Genomic DNA, 27,409 nt, shown 5'->3' with positions numbered 1-27,409 from the left:
CTCAATGCAGGGCCCTCCTGTAAAGGTCATGTTGAAACATACAATGTATATCTTAAGTTACATAAAGTGCTTCCTATCCTCCACCTGTTTTAAATCTTGGGATATTATTATCTCATGTCAGGCTCATAGATAAAGGGCATTGAAGGGAATTGATCAGGAGCATTATGGCAGGTCTGCAGATCATGACCTAACCTAGCTTATGTGCTTGGAGGAAGTGGAAAGTAGAGTATGATCACAGCCATGCCTACGCAGAAGCAGCAGTTTTTAAATGGAAACATAGGAAAAGGAGTAGAATCTTGTTTGTACGTTTATGCTTTCAAGGCACAGTGTTTGTGTCTGATAATGACAATGGTCCAGTCAATATTCCATCTGAACCATCTGATATGTAACCTTTTGCTACATGCAACTCCTTCTTTGCTGATGGTGGGGACAATTGAAAATGCCCTGGCATGGTGAAACGATGCTGTAGTGTGTCCTTTCTCTATAATTTGCTGATTTTCCCCGACTTTTCTGACTTTCATTTTTTTTTAATTTTATAGAATTCATAGTGAGACCAATCTTCTGGGGGCACCTGGTTGGGTTAGTTGGTTAAGCATCTGCCTTCAGCTCAGGTCATGATTCCAGGGTACTGGCATCAAGTCTCACATTGGGCTCCCTGCTCAGTGGGTAGCCTGCTTGTCTCTCTGCCTCTGTCCCTCCCTCTGCTTGCACTCTTTCTCACTCTCTTAAATAAATAAATAAATAAATAAATAAATAAATAAATAAATAAATAAATAATCTTAATTAAAAAAAAAAAAGAAAGAAAGAAAGTTGGCCTCAGCCAGTGGTCCTCAGATTTCAGTAGGTTTAAGAATTCTTGGAGATTTTTAATAATAAATCATATTCCTGTATTCCACCTCCAAAGTTCTAGTTAAGCAGGTTCAGGAACCTTTGTCTTAACAAACTCCCCGGGTAGGAGTTTGTTAAGACAAAGAAGGTAGTCTGCTGGTCGTATATATTTTTTTCCCAAGATTTTATTTAAATTCAAGTTAGTTAACATACAATGTAGTATTAATTTCAGAATAGAATTTAGTGATTCATCACTTATATAACCCCAAGTTGTCATCCCAACAAATCCCTCCTTGATACCTATCACCCATTTAGCCCATCTCCCCACCCACCTCCCTTGGAGCAACCCTCAATTTGCTATGGTTAAAGAGTCTCTTATGGTTTGCCTCCCTCTCTGTTTTATTTTATTTTTCCTCCCATATTTTGAGGAACAACTGTCTTGACACTGGCTGGAGAAGCAAAAGAAATCTTTTTTTTAACTTTACTATTTTTAAGTGATTTTCCTAGAGTTTGCAATATAATTTACAACTAACTCAAGTATACTTTCACCCTTCTTTATCCTTAATAACCTTTCTTACTTTAAAGTTTGTTCTGCCTGAAATTAATACAGTAATTCTTGCTTTCTTTTGATTGGTATTAGCATGGTATATTTTTCTCCATTTACTTTTAATTTACATGTATCTTTACATTTAGCATGGGTTTCTTATAGACACATACAGTTGCATCATGTTTTTTGATCTACTCTGACAATCTCTGTCCTTTAATTGCATTTAGACTATCGACGTTTAATGTGATTATTGATACAGTTGGGTTAATATCTACCATATTCCTATTATTTTCTATTTCTTGTCCTTGTTCTTCCTGTTTTTGTCTTCCATTCTTTTTTTTTCCTTTTGTGACTTTAGTTGAGCATTTTATTTGATCCATTTTGTCTTTTTAAAAATAATATCAATTATATTTCTTTTTTACTTTTTTTTTTAGTGGGTGCAAAAGAACAGTCCTCAAGCTGACATGTAGTCCTGCCCAACTCAGCAGAAGAGGGTTGGAGTAAAACTCCAGACTGGTGGACTAAGTTTGAATTTTACTCCAAAATCAAATCTCTTCTTGGGAAACCTCTGAGACAGGTAGGCAGTCAGTCTAGATTTAGATTTCAAATTTGGGCAAACTGAACAGATATATGATTAATAAGTTGGACCTAGGAAAATTTGAAAGTCTTAAAGACTATAGGGGTTCTCTATATGTTAGGAACAGTTGTGTCATTTTCGTAAAAACAGGAGTTTTTAGGGTCAGACCTTAGAAAGCCCAAAATTCAGTTCTCTGGGTCTTTGAATATACTTTCTGGAAAGTTATATTTATTTATTCATTAGAGACAGAGAGATTGAAAGGCAGAGACACAGGCAGAGGAGAAGCAGGCTCTATGCAGGGAGCCCCACGCAAGACCCGATCCCGAGACTCCAGGATCACACCCTGGGCTGCAGGCAGCACTAAACCATTGAGCCACCAGGGCTGCCCTACTTTCTGGAAAGTTATAGCATCTCCTTTTCTGGAAATTATTAAGAACATTATGAATAGTGCAGACAACATGAGAGCTTGCTTGGTTTGCACACTATTTACAAGAGAAATGAAGATTTACTAGAACAACAAAAATGGAGCTGTCTGCAAAGATAATGTGCTGTCTAGGCAGGCAGCAAACTTATATAACTAAAATGTACAAGTGTAAGATATGTTGTCGAGGGATTTCAAATATCTCATCATTCTAGGGTTTTAAACTGTAAAGTTGTAACTTTTAAAGTCCTCGTTAGCTTTGGGATCCTGAGTCTTATGTATAATCATCGCATGCCATTTTTGTTGTTGTTGGAAAGCATGGACATTTTATATTTTATTTCTGTAAAAATAATGTATGTGTCCACTTGGGGGTAGTAAAGTATTTTTTCAGTATCTCTAGGGAGTCTTCAGTATTTCCTCTGCAAATCCATTCGACCGTGAAAACAGTACCAACTAGATGTTGTTCTGTATCTTTTATTTTGTGACTGTGTCTTCTACTGTATAAACATACACAATAGGAATTATGAGCAAACACAGATTTTATTTCCTTTTTTTCCTGTAATACCCGAGAGTTAAAAACATACAGATTAAAATGGTTTTATCAGCAACAAATATGCCCAGGGCTGAATGTCATTTGAGTTAATTCTATAATGGTGGTTTCATTATGTTCAATTCAGTTCAATTCATTTCAGTAAGATAGTCCCAAGATGGTTTGAAAATTCCTGAATTATAAGGATATGCTAACACTTGAATTATTCTCCTGCTCTTAAACAATTTCAAGATTTCCATATTTTTACTGTAATAACAGTAATGTAACAATTTACTGTAAAACGTAGTGGATTAAAATAATGCATCTTTATTACCTCCTAGTTTCTGCGGGTCAAGAATCTGGGCACAGCTCAGCTGGATACCCCTGGCTCAGGATTTCTCATGAGGCTGCAATCAGGGTGTCCACAGGCTTGCAGTCCCTTCAAGGCTTGACTGGGATAAGATCTGCTTCAAAACTCACTGGCAGCTGGCTTCTCCAGAGAAAGCTATCTAAAGAGGGAGGAAGAAGAAGAGCATAGGAGAGAAACCAGCAGAGAAACCAGTCTTTTTGTAACCTATTCTTGGAAGTGACATCCAGTCATTTCTGTCATATTCTATTTGTTAGAAGCAAGTCAGTAAAGACAAGCTCACACCCAAGGGAAGGGGGATACATAGAACGAGTATCAAAAGTAGGTATCATTGTAGGGGTCCATTTTATAGGTTGCCTAACACAGATGTAGCTATCACATTTAAAATTATTTCTCTTTTGAAAATTGACTCAACAGCATTCAGTAGTTAATAAGATTTCTATTTTATGATTGGAGTAACCAGAATCTGTCTTGCACCTGGTGTCAGTAGACATGGTTCTCGTCCTTCCCATGTGCTGCCCAGTTGTGGCACCTCAGGCTTTTAAATCCTGATTCATAGTTTCCTTGTCAAAAAAGAGAGTCCATTTGATTATACTTTTTAAGATATCTTCTAGTTTGGATATTCTTTCGTAGCAGATAATCAAATTCTGTTCTAAGGGGGTCCAGCTCTCTTTTCTTTAGACAAGAGTTTCTCAACCTCAGCACTATTGACATTTTGGATCTGAGAATTCTTTGTTGTTGGCAGGGAAACTCTCTTAGACATTTTAGGATGTTCAACATCACCCCTGGCCTCTACTCACTAGATGGCAGGAATAGCTCCGTATTTGTGGCAATAAAAAATGTCTCTGACTTTGAGGACCACAGATCTAAGCAGAGCTATAGTTTATCTAACATACAAAAATTATTTCCTCTTCTGAAACACCTTGGTTTCTCTTCTTAAGGAAAAAATATATAAATTAATAAATCTACAGGTGTTAATAACTTACAAGCATTTGTAATTTAAAAGAAAAGTGCTCTTTTGAGGTAGAAATTTAAGACCTAGAGAATAATATTTCTGGTGACTGTGTAAAAGGGAGGGTGGGGGGAGGGTAGGACACTATTCATGTGAAGCACGAATCATACTTATTCTACAGAGAAAATGAAACTGCTAGAGAAAAATTTCCAGAAGCCACAGAAGTGATTGTGTGGAAGTATTCATGAGTCCTGTGATAGCTAATTTTATGTGTCAACTTGACCGGCCCATGCAGTGCCCAAACGTTTGGTCAGACATTATTTTGGGTATGTCTATGAGCATATTTCTGGGTGAGATTAACATTTGGATCTATTTGGGTGAGCAGACTGATTAATCAGATTGCCCTCTCTGATGTGAGTTGGCCTCATCTAATCAATTGAAGATCTGAATAGACCAAAAAAGGGTGAGTTAAGAGGGAATTTTGCCTACTTGAGTGATTGAGCTGGGCCACTGGGCAGCCCTTGGGCTGGAAATTATGCCATTGCCTTGCCTCTCTTTGTTCTCAGGCCTTCAGACTCAGACTGGAACTGTACTACCAGCCCGCTTACCATAGATCCTTAGTCTCAGTTTTCATAATAAAATGAGCAATTCTTTATGTTAAATCTCTGTCTTTTTCAACCTATGTATGTGTGCATGTACATGGGTGTGTGTGTGTGTGTGTGTGTGTGTGTGTGTGAATTTTACTGGTTCTATTTCTTTGGAGAATCCTGACTAATACAAGTCCTGGGGAATTTAGAATAAGAGAAAAGATGGTCAGGGGAAGACTTCTGGGGAAGACTTGAAAAGAGGATGGAAGGGAGAATTTCAGACAAGTCAGACAAGTCAGACAAGTCACAACTTTTCTAAGCATTTTCAACCCCTGGACTGGAAATTACGGAAATATATTTCCATATAAGAAATATATTGCATTATATGTTCCATTGTAACACTTAAGAAATTTCTATTTGTCACAGCTTCCTCCTACTGCCATCCTCAACTCCCAAGCACCATTGACAAGGAGTCTCTCCTTGACCAAACTTTATTAAAGCTCTTCAAGCCTTCTTTGTGAGAGTGCCTTTCTTGGCCCCCATCTTTGACCTGTTTGAGTTCAGTTTTAGCAGAGCATCCTGCCAAGTCAGTTTAAGAGCATCCTTCTTCCCAATGACATCCAATCAAGTTATTTTCCTCTGCCCCTTATCTAATCAAGCTCTGCTTCCCCTACCCCACTCTTGATACCTAACCAGTTTCCTCTCAGTAATTTTGCATCCCTCCCTCACCCTGGTCACTGGCCATAAATCCCTACTGGGTCCTGTTATATTCGAGTTGAGTTCAATCTATCTCTACTATTGCAGTAGTCTATCCCTTATTACAAGAGTCTTGAGTAAAGTCTTCCTTGCCATTTTTGACTAGTGTCTGGGGCAATTTTTGTTTTATTTTATACTGCAATGCAATGACATCTCCAGTAAATAAAAATCACAGGGGACAGATTAAGACTAGATTCTTAGACATTTCTTCAATTGGAGTCAAACTGCGATTTTATTTTTTTTTTCTACTCAGGATGACCATGTACAAGTTACCTAGGTATTTTTAAAAATATTTTATTTGTTTATTTTAGAGATCGTTCGCAAGTGGAGGGAAGGGCAGAGGGAGAGAATCTCAAGCAGACTCTGCCCTGAATGTGGAGCACCATGTGGGGCTTGATCTCATCACCCTGAGATCGTGACCTGAACTAAAAATCAAGAGTCGGATGCTTAACTGACTGAGCCACTCAGGTGCCCCAACCTAGGTATGTTTTAAAGCTACACCTTCCTGTCAAGAATTGGTCCATATGAAGGGAATATAAATTAATTTTATACTTAATTATGTCAATATAAACCTAGTGATGAAATCCTCTTTGGTAAAGCCCAAAGACCATATTGTATGTTTAAGAATTATGCTGTTTTTAGATTATATTTCATTTTCTGAGTTATCCAGATTGTCAGTTCTCTCCATTCATTCAAATGTAGTTAGATACAGGAAGCAATATGAGAGTCAAGAGAAATCAGTCCAAATACTGACCCTGCCACTTATTGTTTTATATTGGAAAAAACAACTTTGTGCTTTAGGCTAGTGGTATAGATTTGTAGCTAAGAGTTGGAGGTCTAAACTTAAAAGCACGTTAAACCTCATCTTCAACATATATTAGCTCTGTGACCTTGGGCAAGTTACTTAACTTCCCTGTTTCTGTATTTTTCTTCTTGGAATGAGGATTATAATAGTGCCCATCTCTTGGGAAGTTCTTTGGAAGGTTAAATCAGATGATAAATGTAAAATTTGTAGTATAATAGCTAGAAAAATCTTAATAAATATTGATAGCTGAAAGGTACATTGGGCTAGGTGATCTTGAAGTCTTCTTCATTTTCTAAATTTCTATAAATTTTGTAAGTTACATAGGCATTCAAAATAGGCTGCACATCAGGGCCAGAGTTAAGAATAGATAATAGATAATGAAAGAATGAATATAAATTTCTTTTTAGTTGGCAAATTTGAATACCCCAGGATTCAACAGATTGAGAATAAGGACATATTTGCTATTCATTGTCTGTGTTTTTAGATTTAGATCAATGTCTGCCACTTGATATAGATATATATATATATATATAGTATCTACTGGGAAGGGAGAATGGAGAATATATAGCATATGGAGCAATTAAGAACAGGTTACAGGTCAAACTTCCTGTCTTGGTCCCTAGTTCTTTTACTTATTTACTTGTATAAATAGCAATCCAGTTATCTCTTCAAGATTCCATTATCTCATTTGTCATATGGTGATTGTTACAAGCTTTACTTGATACAAATGTCAAGCACATGGCCCATGATCTGCCACATATAAGTGTTTAATAGATAGCCATATATGATCTAAATTTGATATTGAGGTTCAGGTACAAGATACAGCTAAACATTCGTTTCTCCATATACTGGAGATAATGTAACCATTAGCACCCCTGAGGCTTATCTCCTTGTCTCCCTGTTATTCCTCTCTGAGCTTGGTGTCTATGCTGGAACGATCACATTACTTGGATCCTTAGCCTTCTGTCTTCTAATTCTGAGAGCCAAAAATCAGACCTTTAATTCCCCAGATGAAGACATGCCAAAGGCCTTTTAAAACAATTAATATATATGCTTGTCCCTAGCAGCCTGGGAGCCTTGTGGTTTTGCTGACTTCCCTAACATAATATTGATTAATCTTTGATGTAACAGAGAAACAATCTTTAATACACATTCATGCTTTCATTATTAATGAAATCCTACCAGTTCATGATGGCATCTTGGGCAGCTTTTTTATCTGGTGGAAATGACTGCAAAAAATACCTGACACAGTTCCTGATACAGAACTCAGTTAAATCATTTTACATTTGAATGCTGCCAGAGAGAGTAACATTCTCTAAAAACTGTAAGCAAAGTGAAATGGTATCAAAAAATATATCTCCAGGAAGCAATAAATGCCTCCATTCCCATTTATTATTTTCCCACAAACACTTATCACAGTGCTCCTTAGGTGTCTGGCACTGTCCTAGCATGTTACAAATAGTATATTCACTTATTTAATCCTCATATAACTACTGTGATATAGATAGATACAGCCATTATGTCTCTTACATGGATGGCAAAATTAAATTACAGAGAGATTAGGTAACCTGTCCAAGGTTACACAGTTAATCTTGTTATAGCCCGTACTTGAACCCAAGTATCTGGCTCAAGTGTTCTTTTTTTTTTTTTTTTTTTAAGATTTTCTTTATTTATTCATGAGAGAGACAGAGAGAGAGAGAGAGAGAGAGAGAGAGAGAGAGAGAGGCACAGACACAGGCAGAGGGAGAAGCAGGCTCCATGCAGGGAGCCTGATGTGGGACTCAATCCTGCGTCTCCAGGATCACTCCCTGGGCTGAAGGCAGGCGCCAAACCACTGAGCCACCCGGGCTGCCCAAGAGTCTTTTTCTTGAGTACAGTGTTGGGTTTCCAATCTATATTAATGATTTAGTGGAAAATAAGTAAAGAGGTAATATTTGGGCATAACATTAAACTGAAAGGCTTTTTTAGTGATGCCAATGAGATAGGGTCCCATGTAGAATCTATGTAGTAAAATGGCGGAACTCAGACTTTGGAGTCAAATAGTTCTGGGTTTAAACTCACTGTACCATTCACTAGATGTGTGTCTTTAGCCTCAATACTTCATTACCTTTGGTAGTGTCCTACATCTCACCCTTAGTCAGGCCATGGATGGTGAGTGGAGTATTCTTCCATGCCCCCTGGCATTGGGATTGTCCATGTGACTTGCTTTTAGCATGGAAAGCACATACTGCAGAGGGCAATTGTGTTTCTTGTGAGTGCCCCAGGCTGCATGGAGTGGAGGTGCCCCAGCTCACCTGCAGGTATACGATTAAGATGTAAATACTGTTGTGTGTCTCACTTAGACTTTGTGCATGCTTATCTATTTTCCCAAGTGTAAGAGAGGACAAGTTTTAATTTGTCAGTAGTGGAGCTGGGGGATGTAACTCCCTCTTAGTGAAGCTGAGAGAACTTGGTGAGATAATCATGCACATGAATATTATGAGGTAAAACAGTTTCTACTGTTTTGGTAGAAAAAATTGGTAATAAAGTTAGGATCAATATTAAAATATTTAACATTTACAAAAGGAAGCATGGAATTTTATAAGATATTCCTTCTGTTGGTATAATATTCAAATAAACAAGCTTTACTCAAGCCTGTTTAAGACATAATTTCAAAATACTTACAAATCATTCTTACCTATGCATTAACATAGGCTTCTTAACAAACATTATTTTTTTCTTTGAAAATAATGAATTGCCTTTTAAAAAATATTTTATTTTATTTTATTTTATTTTATTTTATTTTATTTTATTTTATTGACACACACACAGAGAAAGAGAGTACAAGTAGGGGAATCAGTAGAGGGAAAGGGAGAAGCAGGCTCTCCACTGAGCAGGGAGCCTGATGCAGGGCTCAATCCCAGGACCCTGGGATCATGACCCAAGCTGAAGGCAGATGCTTAACCAATTGAGCCGCCCAGGTGTCCCTGCTTCCTTTTCTAAATAGTATTTTGTTTATCAGTTCAGTCTAACCATTCTAGCCTACTACATTCACAGTATATTTTTCACAATATATATATGTCATTGGCAATGGTATTATTTAGGTGCATGCAACAATTTCTAGACCATGTATAGATTAAAATTTCCAAACATTGACATTACCTAGAAAATGTTTCCAAAGTATAACATATACATATGTCTAATGTAGAGTTCAAATGTGATTTAATGATTTAAAGGGGATGAAAAAAGGGAAGGAATAGATTGTTCAGACCTGTTTGACTTGTGTAAGTTAGTACAACCTCAATACTCCTTATAATGTTTATAATGGTACACTTCTACGAATTTAAAAAAAATGAGGCTGGGTGCCTGTTGGATACTTAATCGTATCCAACTCTTGATTTCAGTTCAGATCATAATCTCAGGGTCATGAGATCAACCCCCACATAGGGCTCTGCACTGGGGTGGAGCCTGCTTAAGATTCTTTCTCTCACCCTCTCCCTTCCCCCCTCCCCACCAGCTCACACAGGCTCGCTCACTCATGAGCGTGTGCTTTCTCTCTTAAAAAAAAAAAAAAGAGGTCTCCAGCCAAGTAGAGAGAATGTGGAAATTTAAATTTTGCATCTTTTTACAATGAATCCTGTGGGATATTTAAAAACAGATGTATAGGGAAGATAACATGTAGAGCTGTTACTATTTTCTACATTGATATTAATGGAGAGCATCCAAGAATAATTATTCCATTCTAGGTTAATTATAAAATGCTGATGAGGCTTTCATGTCATAATTAGCATTATCTCATACCTCAGGGTTAAAATCTGGTTCAAAGAGGTGGTGGAAAGGGAGGTGGGCAGGGGGTGGGGATGACTGGGTGATGGGCACTGAGGGGGGCACTTGATGGGATGAACACTGGGTGTTATGCTATATGTTGGCAAATTGAACTCCAATTAAAAAATATGTAAAAAATAATTTAAAAAATAAAATTCTTTTTTTATTTTCTGTAAAACAAAAAACAAAAAACAAAATCTGGTTCATTGACTACTATTTTTTCCAACGAGTTAACCACAACTTTAAGTGCTCTGTAATTATAATGGTGTTATTGGGCATCTATTCTACAAATCAATCATGTATATTATAGAAAGATGGCAGATTGCCAGTGTATTGATGGTTAGTGGTGTGCTGATAAGATGGCTCTGGAGGGGGGGTGGTGAGAAGAACCCTGATGTAAAATATTTGCCAACTTCTGGTGGTATAAATATTCCCACTGTGGCCGATTTCAGGTTACCAATCATATAACACCAGGCTCTCAAAATTCCTAAATATGTAAAAATAAACTTTTGGAGGCCAGTCTGAGCCAGCATCAGCACAACACTGAGCCACTAATACTTATAAATGCTAGATTCTTGGGATCCCTGGGTGGCTCAGCGGTTGAGCATCTGCCTTCAGCCCAGGGCATGATCCTGGAGTCCTGGTATCAAGTCCCATATCGGACTCCCTGCATGGAGCCTGCTTCTCCCTCTGCCTTTGTCTCTGTTTCTCCCTGTGTCTCTCATGAGTAAATAAATAAAATCTTTAACAAAAAAACACCAGACTCTTATGTTGGAATAATGATACTTTTAAATTCTCCTGCAATGCCTTCATCCAACTATAACTCATCCATTAAGACAGCATCTTTATGTTAGACTGTTAAGGATACTTTACAATAGTAATTATAATAATTTAAGTCATAGACTACTTTGAGAAGCTAATCAAAACTATAAGCTTTCTTGACAAAAAAGTACACACTAAGAGTTACGAACACAATTTCAGGAGATTCTTGGACTTCCTGACACATGTTCATGAGTCTCAGATTAAGGATCTTGGCTGTCGGGCAGCCCCAGTGGCGCGGCCGTTTAGCGCCGCCTGCAACCTGGGGTGTGATCCTGGAGACCTGGGATGGAGTCCCACGTCAGGTTCCTGTGGGGGGCCTGCTTCTCACTTCTGCCTGTGTCTCTGCCTGTGTCTCTGCCTGTGTCTCTGCCTCTCTCTCTCTCTCTCTCTCTCTCTGTGTCTCTATGAATAAATAAACAAAATCTTAAAAAAAAAAAGAATCTTGGCTGTCTTTATGGACTAGACAATTAATTTGGCAAACAACATTCTGAATGTCTTCAGTTCACTAAATTCATGAAATACCAGAGACCTTAAAAGTCACTGTTTAATTGCAAGAGTTAAATTACCAATATGTTATTAATCATGTTTACTGGCCTCTTCTGTCATTATTCCAAAATGCAGAGATCACAAGGAATTCACAAGGAGATGATGAAGTCAGCTATTGAGCAGCATTGAGCAATTTAGTTTTTATTTTTCTCTTTGTTCTACTAATTGTATGTGAACCATTACATCAGCTCTTAGACTTGTGACATTTCAATTTTCATTTTGAAATATGTTTCCTATATGTGTATATATGCATGTGTATATGAATATGTATATAGACAAAATATCAACACTTAACTCCTTTTCCCCTTCTTAAATGCTAGGCTTAATTAAATCTATTGCCCTTGACTTGAACAACACCTTTTTTTATATAGTACTATAGCACTTGTATTTGTATTTTGTAGCACACTTCACACACATACACACACACACATACATACACAAATAATTTCTTCTACAAAATGTAAACTCTCAAGGCCAGAAAATTCATAACCTGGCATAATGCACATAACCTATGGGTACTAAGTGATTTATCAAAGAAATAATTAATGAGCAAATAATTCTTATATACATTTTTGAGAGAAAAAAGGTAAATAAAGAGAAAACAGATCAAAATTATAATCAAACAGCAAAATTACTAGCTTCAATTTTAGTGTTCTTTTTCTATGCATTCACCTACAATAGCAGCATATTTAGTTGTGGTCACTGGGAGTTGATGTTAAGGCAGGTGACCTTATTAGATCTTAATTTGAGCATGCTTCTAAAAGGTGAGAAGGAAATTAATTTCTCCTCCATTTCTGAGGTTTTATTTTGTTGAGTCCTTTCAACATGATCTTCAAATGACTCAAGGATTCTGCTCACCAACATAAACCATCACTGGAGGACTCTAATTCATTCAAGTTGGCTTATAATTAGCAAAGAGATTTAAAAATACATACATTGAATCACCTTGAATATGATTGTTCGGTTAGGAAATAATGATGTCAGGGACCAATATCCCCATTTATCAATAGGATGGCTCATTCAATTTAGGGAAAATTCAGAGACTAAAAACTGGAACTTGTAGTTTTAGCATCAGTAAGTATCTGGGATTGGGAAGAGCTTTCTTGTACCACAGGCACTGCAGACATGCTATTATAATCACAACTGGCTAAACAGCCAACTGAAAGTCAAATATCCCTATCAGAAACACAACCTTAGTCTTTTGGCTCTTACTGCAGTTCCATTTGGAGCTGTTCTTTGGCTCAGCACATTGGAATGTGAAGTCAACTCACTTACCACATATTTATTGAACATCTACCATTGTGACAGATATATTGCCAGGATTCCAGCAACAGGAAAAATGAATACAAGATACTTCATGCCTTTGACAAATTTACATTCTGACAAAACAAGTATATAAATCTCTGAAATACAAAGCGGAGTGAGAAAAAGCTTAAGAGAGAGACTGACAGGTCAGATACCACATCTATTTGAATAAGTCAAGCAGGGTTTTATGGAGGTACCACACTGAGATCGATTGAAGCATGGGTAGGAGAGCAACAGATGGGGCCTGGAGATGAAGAGGGCATTTTCTAATCAAATATGTACAGCTGAGATAACTGGGGCACATTTTCATTAGAAGAGCAAGTAACCCATTTTGAATAGAATATATATTCCATGTGATGCTGTAGTAGAAGATGAGTCTGGAAAGTTGATTTTTCTTATACGTGTGAAGACTGGTATATAGATAATGAAGGATTAAGTAAGTGAAAGTCATGGGTTTGAGACCAGTAGTTGCTATTTAGCTTAGGTTTTTTCCCAACATAGTTTTTTCCTCCAGATACCTCTGTTTATTAAGACTTTAGGAATGCATGTCTAGACCAAACTATGAGAGCAATTAAGTTCACATGCTTGGAATAGTTTGTCTCTATTGACCTTCCACACATAACCTTCTCCCTCTTCCCATTCTTGTCTAAGTAGAACTTGTATCTGATCCCATTTTTGGTAAGGGATGACTGAGAATGACTTGGGGATCAGAAAGGTGGGAATAATAGTTCTATAAAGCATCCCCATATTATCAGGAGGACTCTTCAAGTAAGGCTTCAAAACTTTAATGAATCACATTATAATGACAAAATATGAGGCAATAGGGTAAATAGTTTTCTGTGGAAGAACATTGACATGGATACCTCAAATTATGTAAAGTAGTATAAGCATCTACATGGCTCCTTTTTATGTCACACAGGGGCCACTGGTTGTGAGAGTTACAGCCTAACTCAGAGTGTGAATGACTCAGGATAAATGATTTCCAAAAGTGAAAATTACTCAAAGTACAGGTGTCATATTTTATAGGTCATGATTATTTTTTCTTTCCATGAACAAGTAAAGGGGCATGAGGCAGTTAACCCAGTTCTGGGTTTCAGATCCAGATTTAGTAGCGATTTGTTTTAAAAAAAACCCACACAAAATAGAAATGGGTATATAAATTCTAAGACTCATTTCACCTCCCTTCTATCCTATAAGGAGGCATAAATTAAGGGTGTCCCTCCCTATGGGATGGTGGCATAGAGGAATGTTAACTCTTTGAGCATTCCTTTTATGGTGCCTCTCCACTACAGAGTGTTGTGGGGAGGGGAGAGCTGCTGATGGACAACTGACAAGGGAACTGGGGACCTGCATCTTCAGTCAGCTCCACAAGGTGACATTCTGTCAGGAAGATGTTCCGCTGGGCAGGTGGCCCCTGTGGGTGGTGCTGGGAGTGCCCCTGTTTGCAAGAAGGAGAGATCACATTCCTGAATGCTGCCCGGAAGCGGCGAGAGAGTAGGTTATAGATAATGGGGTTGACGGCTGAGCTCAGGTAGAAGAAGACACCTGGAACACAGGAGATTAAAAAAAGAGACACACTGAGGAGAAACTGAGTGAGAGGTATGATAGAGAGAAGTATAAATATTTAACAAGGGCCTCGAATCCCTGAGACTGCCTCTTTTGGAAGTAATAATATATACAAGACTCTAATTGAGAATACAAAATGCTCTGAACAGATCTACCACCTGTGTATTTAGGAATCAAACACAGAAAGATTAAAGAGTCTCAGAAAAATTTAGGCTGGCATGGGATCTCTCTGAGATGCTTGGCAATTTCCTTTGATCCCCACTTGTTTAATTAAAGAACATGCTCTCATAGCATTAATGAGAGATGCTTAAGTATCAGAGGAAAGAGAGATTGTTTTTATCTCATTGGAGCTTTGCTTAAATCTATAATTTGAAACTGCAAGTGATGGAGGAATAGCAAATCAGTTAAGGCATAGTCTCTGCTGAGATTTCTTATAATGCTAACTATCTCTTCAATAAAATATTCCCCAGGGCCCTTTTCCTACCTGGCCTTTCCCCTTGATGGCTCTTCCCACCTTCCAACTTCATTAAATAATTGTATTTTGCCATTCGTTTTCTCCACCAAATGCCTTGCACACTGCCATTTCCTTGTTTTATACACACTTCTTTTATTACTATATCCTGTTTTATTTCCCCAAGGCCCAAGATGGGCCTAAGGTTGAGAATCAGAAGACTTAGTTTCTGATCTTGTCCCTTGCTTGTTCTGTGACAGAGGGAACTGGCACTTCAATTCTTTTCTCTGCAACATACCATCCCAACCTACCTCTCTGAATTACTGTGAGGATAAAGTTGAGATGCTATCACAGAGGGACTGAGAATGGCTAAGAATATAAAACAAGTGATAGGTACTGTTAACAACATTCATTGTTGTCCTCATTTACATAGTTCAGGACATACAGAGTGCCATATGCCCTATGCACAGAATTGGGCAGGGAGGAATACAAGAGAAGAATATTGCTATAGACTGTTAATTCATTCAATAAATTCTTATTTTGTGCCAGAAGCTTTGAGGCACATTGGTAGATAGTAGATTTAGACTTCGTTCTCAAGAACATGGAATAGTATTATAGAGGAAAAATCTATGCCTAAATTTAGTAGTTAACAAAAGAACAATACCAAACTGTATCTATTAAGAGCGAAACATATGATACTAACTGTCACCCTATGGAAATTCACATAATAGCATAAACACAAGGACTATAATAATCATGAAGGATTTAATTAGGTGATTGAACACTAGCCAGATCCTGAAGCGGGCAGGAGATAGTTGGAGAGGAAAGGAGAGAATACTACAGGTAGAAGGTATAGCCTGAGCAAATGCGCAAAAGTAGGAATGGTTATTATCATGCAGGATTAATGCAAAAAGTGCAGCACTCTAATTAACCCATTTGACAAGTGTATGGTTTATGAATGGAAAAATATAACTTGAGGATGAAAAGGCAATTTTGGGGTTTTTAAAAAATTTTGTAGCATTTAAGACATTTAGACTTCATCTGGTTGGCAATGTGGGGAAGAGAGAGAAATTTTAACAGGAAAATGTTAATATAAATGCTGTAGTTTAAAAATCTTAAAATGGTTGTCTTGATACATCTCAAGATGTAGAGTCAACTGGTCAAGTCTCATGTGATCTTGTGATATTTTACAATTTGTTTTATCACTTCCACTTTTCTCAGCTTAATCACAAAGTTAAGCTAAGAGCTGTAAATATTTTTGAGGTTAATAATTAATTAATAATTAATTTTACAGGGAAGAAAATACTAATGTCCGGGTGTAAACTGTTTACATGGCCTGCTGAGTACAAAAGAGAGGGTGATTGGAAACAGATAATATACATGGCATTCAATATGCCTATGAACAGTAGTTTTTGCTTTATGCACTCCTGAAGCTTAACACATGCAGGTCGTCCTTCTTTCTCTTCTCTGGTGATGTCTTTGATAATCTCAAGAGCTAAGGTAGCTGGACAAGGTGGTCTGCATCGAAGTCTAACAGTCACACCAGCTGAGAAAGAGGGATGTGGGCAACCATTCTCTATTCCATTTCAGAGTAAAGAACCCTGAACTTGAAGTTGGGTGACTTGGGTTGGAATGCTGTTTTTTACCATTTGCCAGCCAAGTGACTTTGGGCAATTGAGTTTTTTTTTTTTTGTGGAACTGTTCTTTCAGCTGTAAAATGATGATGGCAATATCCTTGTGACAATTATAGAAAGATATGTAGCATTGTGTAGCTTAAAAAGCTATTATTTTATTTACTTCTTACCTTAGCCAATGGTTAGTATAGAACAGGCATTATTGCCATTTTATAATTGGGAAAACTTGACATGAAGGAAGCCACATTCTTCAGATCACTCAGAATAGTAATGATATGAGGGAGATGCAAATCCAGGTCCTCTGACTTAATGACCTTTCCACCAAATTTCATGGTATTCTTCACAAGCATCATTAAAGTAGCCTAAAAGCAGATCTTGATGCCTTATGAATAACTTTTAGTTGGCTTTCATGAAGATCTAACGCTTGCTGGAGATAATATGAGATTTCAGGGATTAAGCCCGGATGTTTAATTAATAAGAACCAATTCAATCATGTGATCATTGGAAGTGAAACAAAGGAATCGCCTCTTAGACCATTTTCCTGCTGTAATCATCATGCTTAGAGTTGAGGTCTTCAGAAAAACATCCACCTAGAATAGTGATTTGGTATATTTCTTTTGGACGCATAACGTATCTAATCAATATGTGAATAAAGTAACAATCAAATGTGTTCTTTATTGTATGGTGGGTCCCCATAATCATCAGTATATCCAATAGAACCTACTACTCTAAGCAAGATGAAGCAGCTGCAATTACCTGAACATTTGCAATGCAACCAAACCAGCCAAGATTTTACCTGATACCACATGGATGAGATTGAATGCAGCAGCCAGAGATTCAGTCCACTCCTCCACAAAGCTAAAGAAGAGCCGATCAATGTGGAATGGGGCCCAACAGAGAGCAAACACTAAGACCAAGACAACTGGAAAACGATGATGAATGAGAGAGCAAAAGACAATCAAAGTAAGGATAGGTACACAATGTCCACTCTAAGTCCATACATTCCTTCTGGTATTCCCCTCCCCACCCCCGCCATCTTTCTTAAGCTATCATTATAATGGACCATATATGTCTTAAGGAGCCTCTACATAGAGTATTTACATGTGAGAATGAATTGTATAGGATTTAGGGTCAGTTTTACCTATGATTATTCATGATTTCTTGTATAAATTTACTTTGGAACACTTAAAACAGTATTGACTATTCAAAGTTCTGAAAACATTCTGTCATGGAAAATATATCACAAGAAGGTTGCTGGAACCATATAAACTGGTTATAGAAATAAAGTGGGTTCAAGCAATTGGTGTTCTTTAAAGTCATAGACTGATAATAAACTATGTAGTATATAGTATAAATGTATTAATTTATCTTATTACTCGAAATGATTAAAAACTTCTGTGCATTCAATCATTCTGTAAGGGGTGGGAGAGACAGAAAGAGAAGAATCATGAGTGTAATATTGCTTTATAAGCATCTTTTGACTGGGAAGGCAATGTGTTATAACTTTCTAGAGTACAGACTTCCTTCCAATATCTTTTTCTTTTTTATTTTGAAATAATTATAGATTCATAGAAACACACTATTGCCCACTTTTTTTAATTTTTAGCTCCCAAGATAGAGATTAGTGCTACCATAGTTTTTCTTTGGGGCATTTAATCTTCACCAATATAAATATGTATGTTTTTCTTTCTCTTCTGAAGTTGTAAAGTACTTTTATTTCCCAAGACATGATGCTTGAGATTTGCCTCAGAACAATCTTGTAGGGGCTGGGGGACAGATAGGAATATAGATGAAACAAGATTAGCTATGAGTTGATAATGTTTGAAGCTGAGTGATGGGTACATGGGTGTTTATTTTACAATTCTCTGAACTTGTGAGCACATTTGAAGTTTCCATAGTAAATGGTACATATATTTCCTGTTGGCTGTAAACATATTCAGAGTAGGTGGTCTGCCTGTGTAGTGTAGTTTCAAGAATATCTAAAAGCTTCTTCTGAGTTTACTCCTCAAAGGAAAAGTTCCTAGTCTGCTCACTACTGCCTACAGTTCACTTTAGCTAAAAATTTAATTACTGTTGGGGAACCTGTGTGGCTCAGTAGGTTGTGTCCAACTCTTGGTGTCAGCTCAGGTCATGATCTCAGGGTTGTGAGGTTGAGGCCCTCATCGCTCAGCAGGGAGTCTGCTCTGGATTCTCTCTCTCCTTCTGCCCCACTCATAAATAAATATTTTTAAAATGTAGTTAGCATTAAAATTGAACACTCTACCCCCAAAGACAAATACTTTACTAAGTATTCTATCAGTCTGGCTTTAATGTGAGTACAGTCTTTTTGTGAGAGCAGATTATGATCTAGGAGAAAGGGGAGAGAGACAGAATGAAGATATGAGACTTCTTAACAGAGAAAGTCAGATACCAACAATCAGGGGCCAAATTGGGGCCAAAATATTTCCAAGAAGATGGCTATCACTTTAGTGACTTCAAAAATCTTTTGTTCATAAAACATCACATAGTTATGTGAATGATTTATATGCATATTAGTCTGAAGGATTTATTTTTTTCCAAACCTTAGGTTTTTACTTGGGAAGCTTATTATAAATCGCCTTTCTCATCAATATCTCTCATACCCTAGTGTAGGATCATACATTTTTATAACATTCTTTTGGGAGAGTGTAGAACAGTGCCTGGATTTTTAAAAACAACTTATCTATGCTAAAAGTATACTGTTTTATATAAAATGAAATAGGCAGGATGACTGTTTAGAGTTATTTGAGGCCAGATATTCTTAATCTAGAATTAAAAGATCCCAGAAAGTCCAAGGATGGGTTTTAGGAGGTGTATGATCCCCTATAATGGATTATAAAATGTTTTGTATAAGTGTATTTGTATGTATTCTGAGTGGAGAGTTCACAGCTTTCATATTTAAAAAAATCATAACACAAAATAGGTTAAAATCACCTGCTTATTTTATATTTTATTTTTTAATATTTACTTATTTACTTTAAAGAGAGGCAGGAGATGGATACAGGGAGAGGGAGAGATGGAATCTTAAGCAGATTCCAAGCTGAGCATGGAGCCTGACTTGGGGCTCATGACCTGAGCAGAGACCAAGAGTCAGATGCTAAACGGACTGAGCTACCCAAGTGCCCCTCACCTGCTCCTTTTAGATAAGAAAAGCAATGCTCAAAAAATCAGGGTGAGGTTTACAGAGTATATTACAATGATGCAATTTAGGGTATTGTTTGAGGGTTTAAAAAAAAAAAAACTAAAATAGAAACAAAACAGACAAGTCCCAGGAGATTGAGAAAACCAAGGTTTCAATGTTATGTTTCAGGAGAATTTTGATTCTGATCCCAGCAGCACTTTCTCAGTACTAAATGCAACTCTTTTGCTTTCACAAACAAAGAAACCCCAAACAAAGTGGAAGACTTACACAGCATTTTGGTGATTGACTTTCTGGCAGGTCTTTGAATATTTGCAGTCACTTCATCTGCCCCAAGGAGCTGATCTTTCTTCAGCTACAAGAGAAGTGGAAAAAGATGCTAAGGGAGGGAAACATTGTTTCCTTCTGTCAAGATCCAAGAACTGTAACTCTAACATTGATTTTGCAGTCAAAAATCTGAGATTTAAAGATATGTAAGAATCCATTAAATATTTAACAATAAGTTGGAGGTGGAGTTGGATCCAAGTCATCTAACTCAACTGGATTACGGTTATGGCTACGTTGCAGTGCTACCATGTATCATATGCTATTCTGTAGAATGCTAGCTATGTAGTATATTAATAGATGTTCCATGAAAAGTGTGAAATCTAAAGTAAAAAAAAAGTGTTAGGCTTTTTCATCCATCCATTAATTTAATAATTATTAGATGTGTATTAGAATGAAATCCCTCTTCTGTAGGGTGAGTAGGCAGTAGAAAACAAGAACAGATATTGTTTCTTGCTTCATAAAGCTTATAGTCTTTATTGTGGGTCTTCTCAGAGGCTTTAATGTGCTTTGTAGACATTATGAACATCTTCATGGGGGTTTGTATATCACCCTAACCCCCATCCCCACCTTCCATACCCCACATCTCCCACCTCAGCCTCAAGGGAGATAGTGCTGCTTTGACTGAACAATATCCCTCCTGACCCAACCCCTTTCAGTGGAATACCTAGTATATCTTGAGAAGCACAATTTAGGGAAATCTGTGTTACTAATATTACTGAGAAGAGTACATATGTTTTTGAGTTTATATGTTAAAATACACTCATTCTGTTGTAAGATGTGGTTATCCTTGAAGAGGTATATAAAAAATTAAAAAAATTAATACCTGTACATGCAATTTTTCCTACCTATGTACTCTAGAGGACTCTGGTAGTTATTGTAGCTCATTGTCCTCTTCTTCCTCTGAACTCGCATAGCACTGAAGATCTGCATCATTCTCCTAGTCGTAGAATTTTCTTCTCTTTAATTCACATATTTTTATTTGTGAGGATACACAACCAAATAAAGAAAGCTTCAAGGACTCATGATAAACTACCATCAAATATCTAGAAGATAGTACAGTATATATTTGTAGTTGATTAGCATTTATTCTTTTCTCCTACCAATGGTATCCTGATTTTCCTTTAGGGATTTTAGTCCTTCTCCATTCTTAGTCATTAATTCGGATGGGAATGATCACAACTCCAGCTCCAGGTTCAGCCTTTGAATAATGTAGCTACTATCCATCAGTCACAGTAACTGGATAATTAGATCCAACACAATTTCTGATACTTGCTTGTACTTCTAGAAATGGAAGTTTTATTTCCCTTTCATTGGGAGCCCTTCTTGTTTTCTGCATGTGAACTCTGGAATACAACAGCTATTTTTTCTTCCCACCATGAAAAAAAGTGCGTGGAGCCACCAATGGCCTGCAGTGTGGATCTTGAGGTCAAAATCAACAGTACAGACAGAAAAACAAAGAAACAGAAATAACACTAGGTCTTTGAGAACATTGTGTGTTTCATGGGATTAATCTTCATCAAAAGCCAGCTCTAACTCTTGACTTTTCAGTTCTATACTTTCCTTCATATTTTGTCAGATTGACTTGAGATTCCTTCATTAACAATGTAAAAAGTTCTGACACTATTGATCAAGGCCATCAGGTGGAAGGAAAATTCAATGTACTCTATGTACTCTTGGGTAGATTAGGATCAATTTATTGAACTATAAGGAGATATATTCTAATTCAAGATGAAAAAGACATTGGTGTGATTATGTGAAACAGTGCAGCAAACTACTCTAAGAATCAGTGAGCTTCCTCGGCTGGATGGCATTTTTATGGAATACTGTAGAGAAGGTATTTAAAATTAAATAAGACTTGGAAGGGGACTCATTGGAAGTTGCCTCCAAAGTTTAACAAAAGATTATCTTGTCTCTCTAACATGTAAGCTCTTGGAAATCAGGTAGTTCTCAGGACCACACCAGTCCTGAATCATCCACTTGGATGATTAACAAACCTGACCATCTGTCTCTGAATATAGTGGTGCTCTCTACATATACCTGTGTCTTCACAAAGTGGGGGGTTAAAGTACCTGTGAGATTTGACCCTTCAGAGATGATCTAGAACTTGGAAAGAAGGAAGAAAAAATACTGTGCAGTTATTAAGAATAAATGGGAGAAAACTGAAGACTAAGAGGTTATAAACATAATAGTAAAACAAAATAATTCAGGTAGAGCATTCATCTCAGTTCCTGGCATATGATACTCAAGTTATATATTACTACTGTCATTCTGATTATTGTCCTTTTACTCAAAAGACATAATAAAAACTGAATTTTGATTAAACAGGGTTATTTATTTATATCTGTGGGCCCACTCATGTGGATTATTGAGTCCCTTCCAAAAAAATTCTCCTTCTCATGGTACTGCTCATACATAAGCAATACTTGATTAAAGCAAAGAAGCAGGCAGATGCACTGACAAAAAACCTTGATATTTAAGGTAAGAGTAATAAATCAAACTGCCAATCTTACTAACTCATGATCAGTTAAATCTACTAAAGATTCTAATTATTTCATATCATTAAAAAATGTCTCATTATTACAAGATAGTTATTGCAATATTTGATTTAAATCCATAATTAAGAATAATAAAGAACTATTGAGATCTCTTAGTCCATTCTGTGGGTGGGTCTAACAATTTTCATTGGTAATTTCTCTACTTCAAGGAACAATTTCCTTAAATCAAACATAAAGCAAACAGTCCATATAATTCTTTTATAAATAGGCTTCCTGTACAGTGTAGTTTGCAATGAAAAGAAAATTATAAGGGTATTAATTATTGCTTAATTTTTAGCTTCTGTAGGTTTTAGTGATACAACTAGACAACTAGGACAAGAGTGAAAAATTGAATATTTATGTGTCATATACATTGTTTCAACATAAGTTGAAGGAAGTGATATAGTAGAGTAAAATCCAAACAATTTGTCCAAATACTGCTTTATGTTTGAATACTTTTGTTTCCCTTCAGATGTTTAGCAAAGTAGATACTCAACCATTAAGTATTCTATCCACCTCTGAACTTTTATTTTAAAGGTCAAGATAGAAAAAGAGGAGTGAAAAATTGTGATTACTGCATAGGAAGCTCAGGGCCTTCCTACCCTGCTCTCATTAGCTGTATAAGATAAGAGGTAAGGGGGAGGTCAATGGAGGTGACTCAAGTTGATTTATTATGCTGATCAGTTGTTTATATGATTACAATCATTCCAGCAGATGTTCATTTATATGATTTGTGGAGACTAAGCTTCAGAATACCAAAATATAATCCTAGCTTTTGTGTAAATATTTCTACAATCTGAACAAAATCTGTTTAATTATAAAAAAAAAATTAGTGCAACTCCGTTTGGCACGGCTGGATTCTGCTACAATTCATAATCCATCTGCTTCAATTCAAGTGTTAATGCTGCACGCAATCTCAACAAGTACTAGTTGAGAGCTCCAAAAGAACTTCCTCTCAGATAGAAAGAAACTTGCCCTGGTGTTGTCTGTTTTCCATCTCTAACATATTCTAACCTTGGAGAGCAGCTCAGTGGATACTTACGTCCTGGAATGATGAAGCAGCCCTGAATGCTCAGCTTTAAGCATGCATATGGGCTCCCTTCTTTCTTCCTTAGTCCTGGGATTTCATCAGTCTTAGGTTTTTTGCCTTCCGAAGGCAGTGAGTACCAAAGGCAATCATAACTTTAGATTTGCCAAGGGAGTCAATAACTTAATAGTCATCAGAGTTGCTTAATCTCTTTTCAGTCTCTTAGATCAAAAAGCTCTTTGAAATAATGTTTCCAATTCTCTTGCTTTCTAAGGTAGGAAAGCTGAAGTCCAGCAATGAATAAAATAATTTAACTTCATTCATTCATTCATTCATTCAGCTTACAGTCTAGTTGGAGAGAAATAAATTGAGGAACCCACAAATATAGAATTGTAAATTGTCATAAATGCAATGAATGAAAATCACCAGGAATCATGACTAGATACACAAGTACCAGGTGCAGCTAGAGAGTCAGGGAGAGCTTCCCTGAGAAAGTGTGGGTGAAGTAGGATTTAAAGGATAAGTTAGAGTTAGAAAAGCAAAAGGGAATGTGATGGTCAACAGTAGCAACATTTCAGGCAATGATTGAGCAAAAGTTATAATAGCATGTGCAAAGGCCCTGAGGCCAATCTCATAGACTGGGGCCTATTTCTCCTGACTCTTAGTCTACAGATCTTTAAACTCCTCTAGCAATGATTTACTAAGCAGATAGTTCCTTCTTTGGTGTCCTCTGGGTAACAGTTCATCCTTCCTGAGAATAGGAATAAGTTGCACTATACACAGAGCAAATTAGGTAGTTTCTAAACCATTGTCTGAGCTGTCACTTAGCTCCTGATACAAGGTAGCTATAGGTTCATGACAATGAAACAAAGTCATTGGTTGGGGATAGAGGATGTGTGTTTCCTATTCAAAGTTAAATACTTCTTTCAAATTAACCCAAGATGAAAGATTGTTTGGTGTTGGACAAAAGGTATTAGTCAGTTTGGGGAGATTTCTCATAGCCCTCATGATATTTGGAATTATGTAGAAGTCCTTTCCCTCCAGTGATACACACAGGACATCCTAGACTTTGCAAGCTAGTCTGGGGTGACCTGTGTCTCTGGATGTAGAGAGACATCTTAGAGGATCCCCCTCTAAGAGGAGACTGGCACACCTCTCTGTCTGATTAAATTTACTCCTATGTCCAGATATCTGTGGTTTTTGGAATTTGTTCTTACTACTTGGACTGTGCTACTTACCTTAGGCAAAGCAGATATGGAAAAGGACCATTGTGGGACACTCATTTCTGACACTCACCTTTCTCAGAGATGTCCTGAGATGGGAGTACGTTAATTGTCACAGAATATCTGGTGGCAGAGCCATCTTGAAGTATATGATGTGAATGTCATGTTTGCTTTGTTTTCTTTTCATTTATAATTCACTTTGCTCCTGCTCACAGATTTTTTTCTCCTTTAAGTTATCACAGACTGTTAGAGCTATTAGGAGCCCTAGATATGATCTAAATGTGACCTTTTCATTTTATAAATGTGAAAACTAACTCCAAGAGAGAATTATGTGGCTTGCTTAAAAGTGTATTTTATGTGAGCTTCAGACCTGGGAGTCTAAATGGTCCCAAGACTGTTTCTTACACAAGCTGCCTCCTTAAATGGGCATAAAGATGTCACAGTTAGATTTCATCCCTATGAATTGGGATGTAGAATATACCAGGAGAGGAATTATATAGGCTCACTACTACCCTCACCAAAAGTAGTTTCTCTCAGCTAATTTAGATCTTAAAAAAACAAAAAACAAAAAATCCGTTTACCACCATTAGTACAGGAAAGGAACTTCTAATTATTAGATATGTTACAAACTAAGTGATAGTTTTTTAACTAAATCTCAACTATCATTTATTACCCCTTTCTTCTACTTTATCTTATATGCTCTGTTCACTTCCTTGTCTCTCAATTTCCACTTGATCAAGAGAAATCCAAGTTGGTCACACTCAAGCATATTTTGGCATTTCAGCCTGATATTTCAACCAAAGGATCAAAGCAACCATAAGGGGCAGTCCGACTTTAAAACTGTATGTCTGTCTTGGAGTATAAGATAGGCAGAGATAGCTTATGTTATGCTCTGACCAAGTTGATCTAGAGAAAAATTTCAATGCAGGCAGTAGATGGAGGCAAGAGAAAATAGGATGCAGAACAATGCCTCCAGGGGTGGCCACTTTGTGCTATTTAAAATGAGGTTCCACCTCAGACCTACTGAATCAGAATTTCCCCCTGGGGGCGGGGAGGGGCCTGCACATTGATATCATAGTAAGATTTCTAGGTCATTTGTAGGAACTCCTTAAGTTGTGAAGGCCACAGGCATAGAGGAAGAATAATGGAAGGTGACTTACAGGAAATGGTTTATAGTTGTGGTCAATATTTGCCTAATTTTGAGGCTAGCCCATTAACTTGTTTCCCCTCTAAGCTCATTCTATTTTTCTCTATTCTTCCTTTCAATTCTTAATTTCTCCAATTCTAAGGTTTGAGTCAGTGAGAGAAGAAGGGATGCTGTGCTAAGCCGGGGAGCTTGGATACTCACTTTGAGGCCCATGAGGTAGTAGAGGACACTGATGACAGTCATGGGGAGGATGTAGAAGAGGAAAGAAGTGACCTGAATGATGAAATTGTAGATCCATATGGGTTTGATGACCGCACAGGTGGCAGAGCCTGGGACCAAGGACCCATTGGGGAAGTAGTGGACCTTGATGCCGTGAATGCTGGTGTTGGGCAGAGAGAAGAGAACAGAGAAGCCCCAGACGACGCCAAGGATCCTGAGAGCCCGCCTCCGGGTGCTCTTCAGCTTGGCGCGGAATGGGTGGAGGATAGCCACGTAGCGCTCCACGCTGACCGTGGTGACACTGAGGATGGAGGCAAAGCACACTGTCTCGAAGAGGGCCGTCTTGAAGTAGCAGCCCACGAGCCCAAATAGGAAGGGGTAGTTGCGCCACATCTCATAGACTTCCAGGGGCATCCCAAGGAGCAGGACCAAGAGGTCAGAGACAGCCAAGCTGAAGAGGTAGTAGTTGGTGGGTGTCTTCATAGTTTGGTGCCAAAGAATCACCAGGCACACCAGGAAATTGCCAATAACCCCCACCACAAAAATTAGTGCATACACTGCAGTCACTGGGAAGAAGAATTGGCTGCGGGGAGGCCCATAGAGGAAGGCCAGGTAGTCCTCGGTGCTGTTCATGTATTTCTCAGATGGATCTTCCAGTTCCTGCTGGTGGATCCAGGAATCATTCTTGTGTTTTTCCATCACTGACATTAAAATGCAAGACCTGAACCTCCTCTGATATGATCGTGTGTCCCAGGCTGAGCCAGAAAAGAAAAAGAAAGCAGGCAAGAAAGCACAGACTCAGGGGAAAGAGGGTGGGAGAGAGTGAGTAAGTACTCCAGCAAGCCTGGGCTGCTCAGATCGGATCCTTTTTTGAAGAGCTAGAGGCCCCGCCCCTCCACAGGCTGTGGGCCAATGAGTGCGTGGTTGGGAGAGCTGGCTTTGAAAGCCTGGAGCTGGAGAGGAGGGGGGGGACATTTCTCTGAATTGAAACAATCTGGGAAAGCAGCTCACATAAATGATGATACTCTAACTTAAATAAGCTGTGGGCACTTTGAGCGGTGCATTTTACAGAATTGTAGGAATCTGGGTGGAAATACAAATTAAAGTTGCAGGGTCTTGGGTAGGAGGGTACAAATTTCCATTGATCCTTGTCGCCTGCGCAGCATGACAAAAATGAGAGATGAGTAGATTTTTCAAGTTATCTTGTTCCATTGGAAATGCAAGGCTCTCTGGGGAGAGCATGATCAATGTGCCTTTCTTGGTTTGATTGCATCCACA

General features: G+C 37.7%; 1 protein-coding gene and 1 long non-coding RNA gene across 3 annotated transcripts in view; one reads left to right on the top strand and one right to left on the bottom strand.

The window, feature by feature from the left end:
* Window positions 1-5,842, top strand: part of LOC140632436 (uncharacterized) — an 82,066-nt gene extending 76,224 nt beyond the window's left edge. Inside the window, exons 4-5 of the long non-coding RNA XR_012030008.1 lie at window positions 1,810-1,952; window positions 3,244-5,842. This is a non-coding gene — a long non-coding RNA (uncharacterized lncRNA). The remainder of the gene's footprint in view (window positions 1-1,809; window positions 1,953-3,243) is intronic.
* On the bottom strand, window positions 2,895-26,984 carry NMUR2 (neuromedin U receptor 2). Of its 2 annotated transcripts, none has more exons than XM_072824425.1 (4): window positions 26,114-26,984; window positions 19,925-20,009; window positions 17,294-17,419; window positions 2,895-3,411 (listed from the first exon to the last, which is right to left on the bottom strand). In XM_072824425.1, exons 1-4 carry the CDS (start codon window positions 26,837-26,839, stop codon window positions 3,344-3,346), a joined length of 1,005 nt encoding a protein of 334 aa, XP_072680526.1. In that variant the 5' UTR covers window positions 26,840-26,984; the 3' UTR covers window positions 2,895-3,343. The 2 variants fall into 2 exon arrangements, with proteins under 2 accessions (XP_072680526.1, XP_072680525.1); XM_072824424.1 differs by lacking the exon at window positions 2,895-3,411 and adding an exon at window positions 12,429-14,391.
* Window positions 26,985-27,409: the final 425 nt, after the last annotated feature.

This window comes from Canis lupus, chromosome 4, assembly GCF_048164855.1.
Source record: "Canis lupus baileyi chromosome 4, mCanLup2.hap1, whole genome shotgun sequence".
Taxonomy (NCBI): Eukaryota; Metazoa; Chordata; class Mammalia; order Carnivora; family Canidae; genus Canis; species Canis lupus.
This window is presented reverse-complemented; position numbering and strand designations above follow the sequence as displayed.

Coding starts and splice junctions, on each gene's coding strand:
- NMUR2 (XM_072824424.1), bottom strand. CDS start 26,839: ATGTCAGTGATGGAAAAACACAAGAATGATTCCTGGATCCACCAGCAG. Junction 20,010..26,113: donor ACTACCTCATGGGCCTCAAA/GTGAGTATCCAA, acceptor CTTCTCTTGTAG/CTGAAGAAAGATCAGCTCCT. Junction 17,420..19,924: donor GTCAATCACCAAAATGCTGT/GTAAGTCTTCCA, acceptor ATCGTTTTCCAG/TTGTCTTGGTCTTAGTGTTT.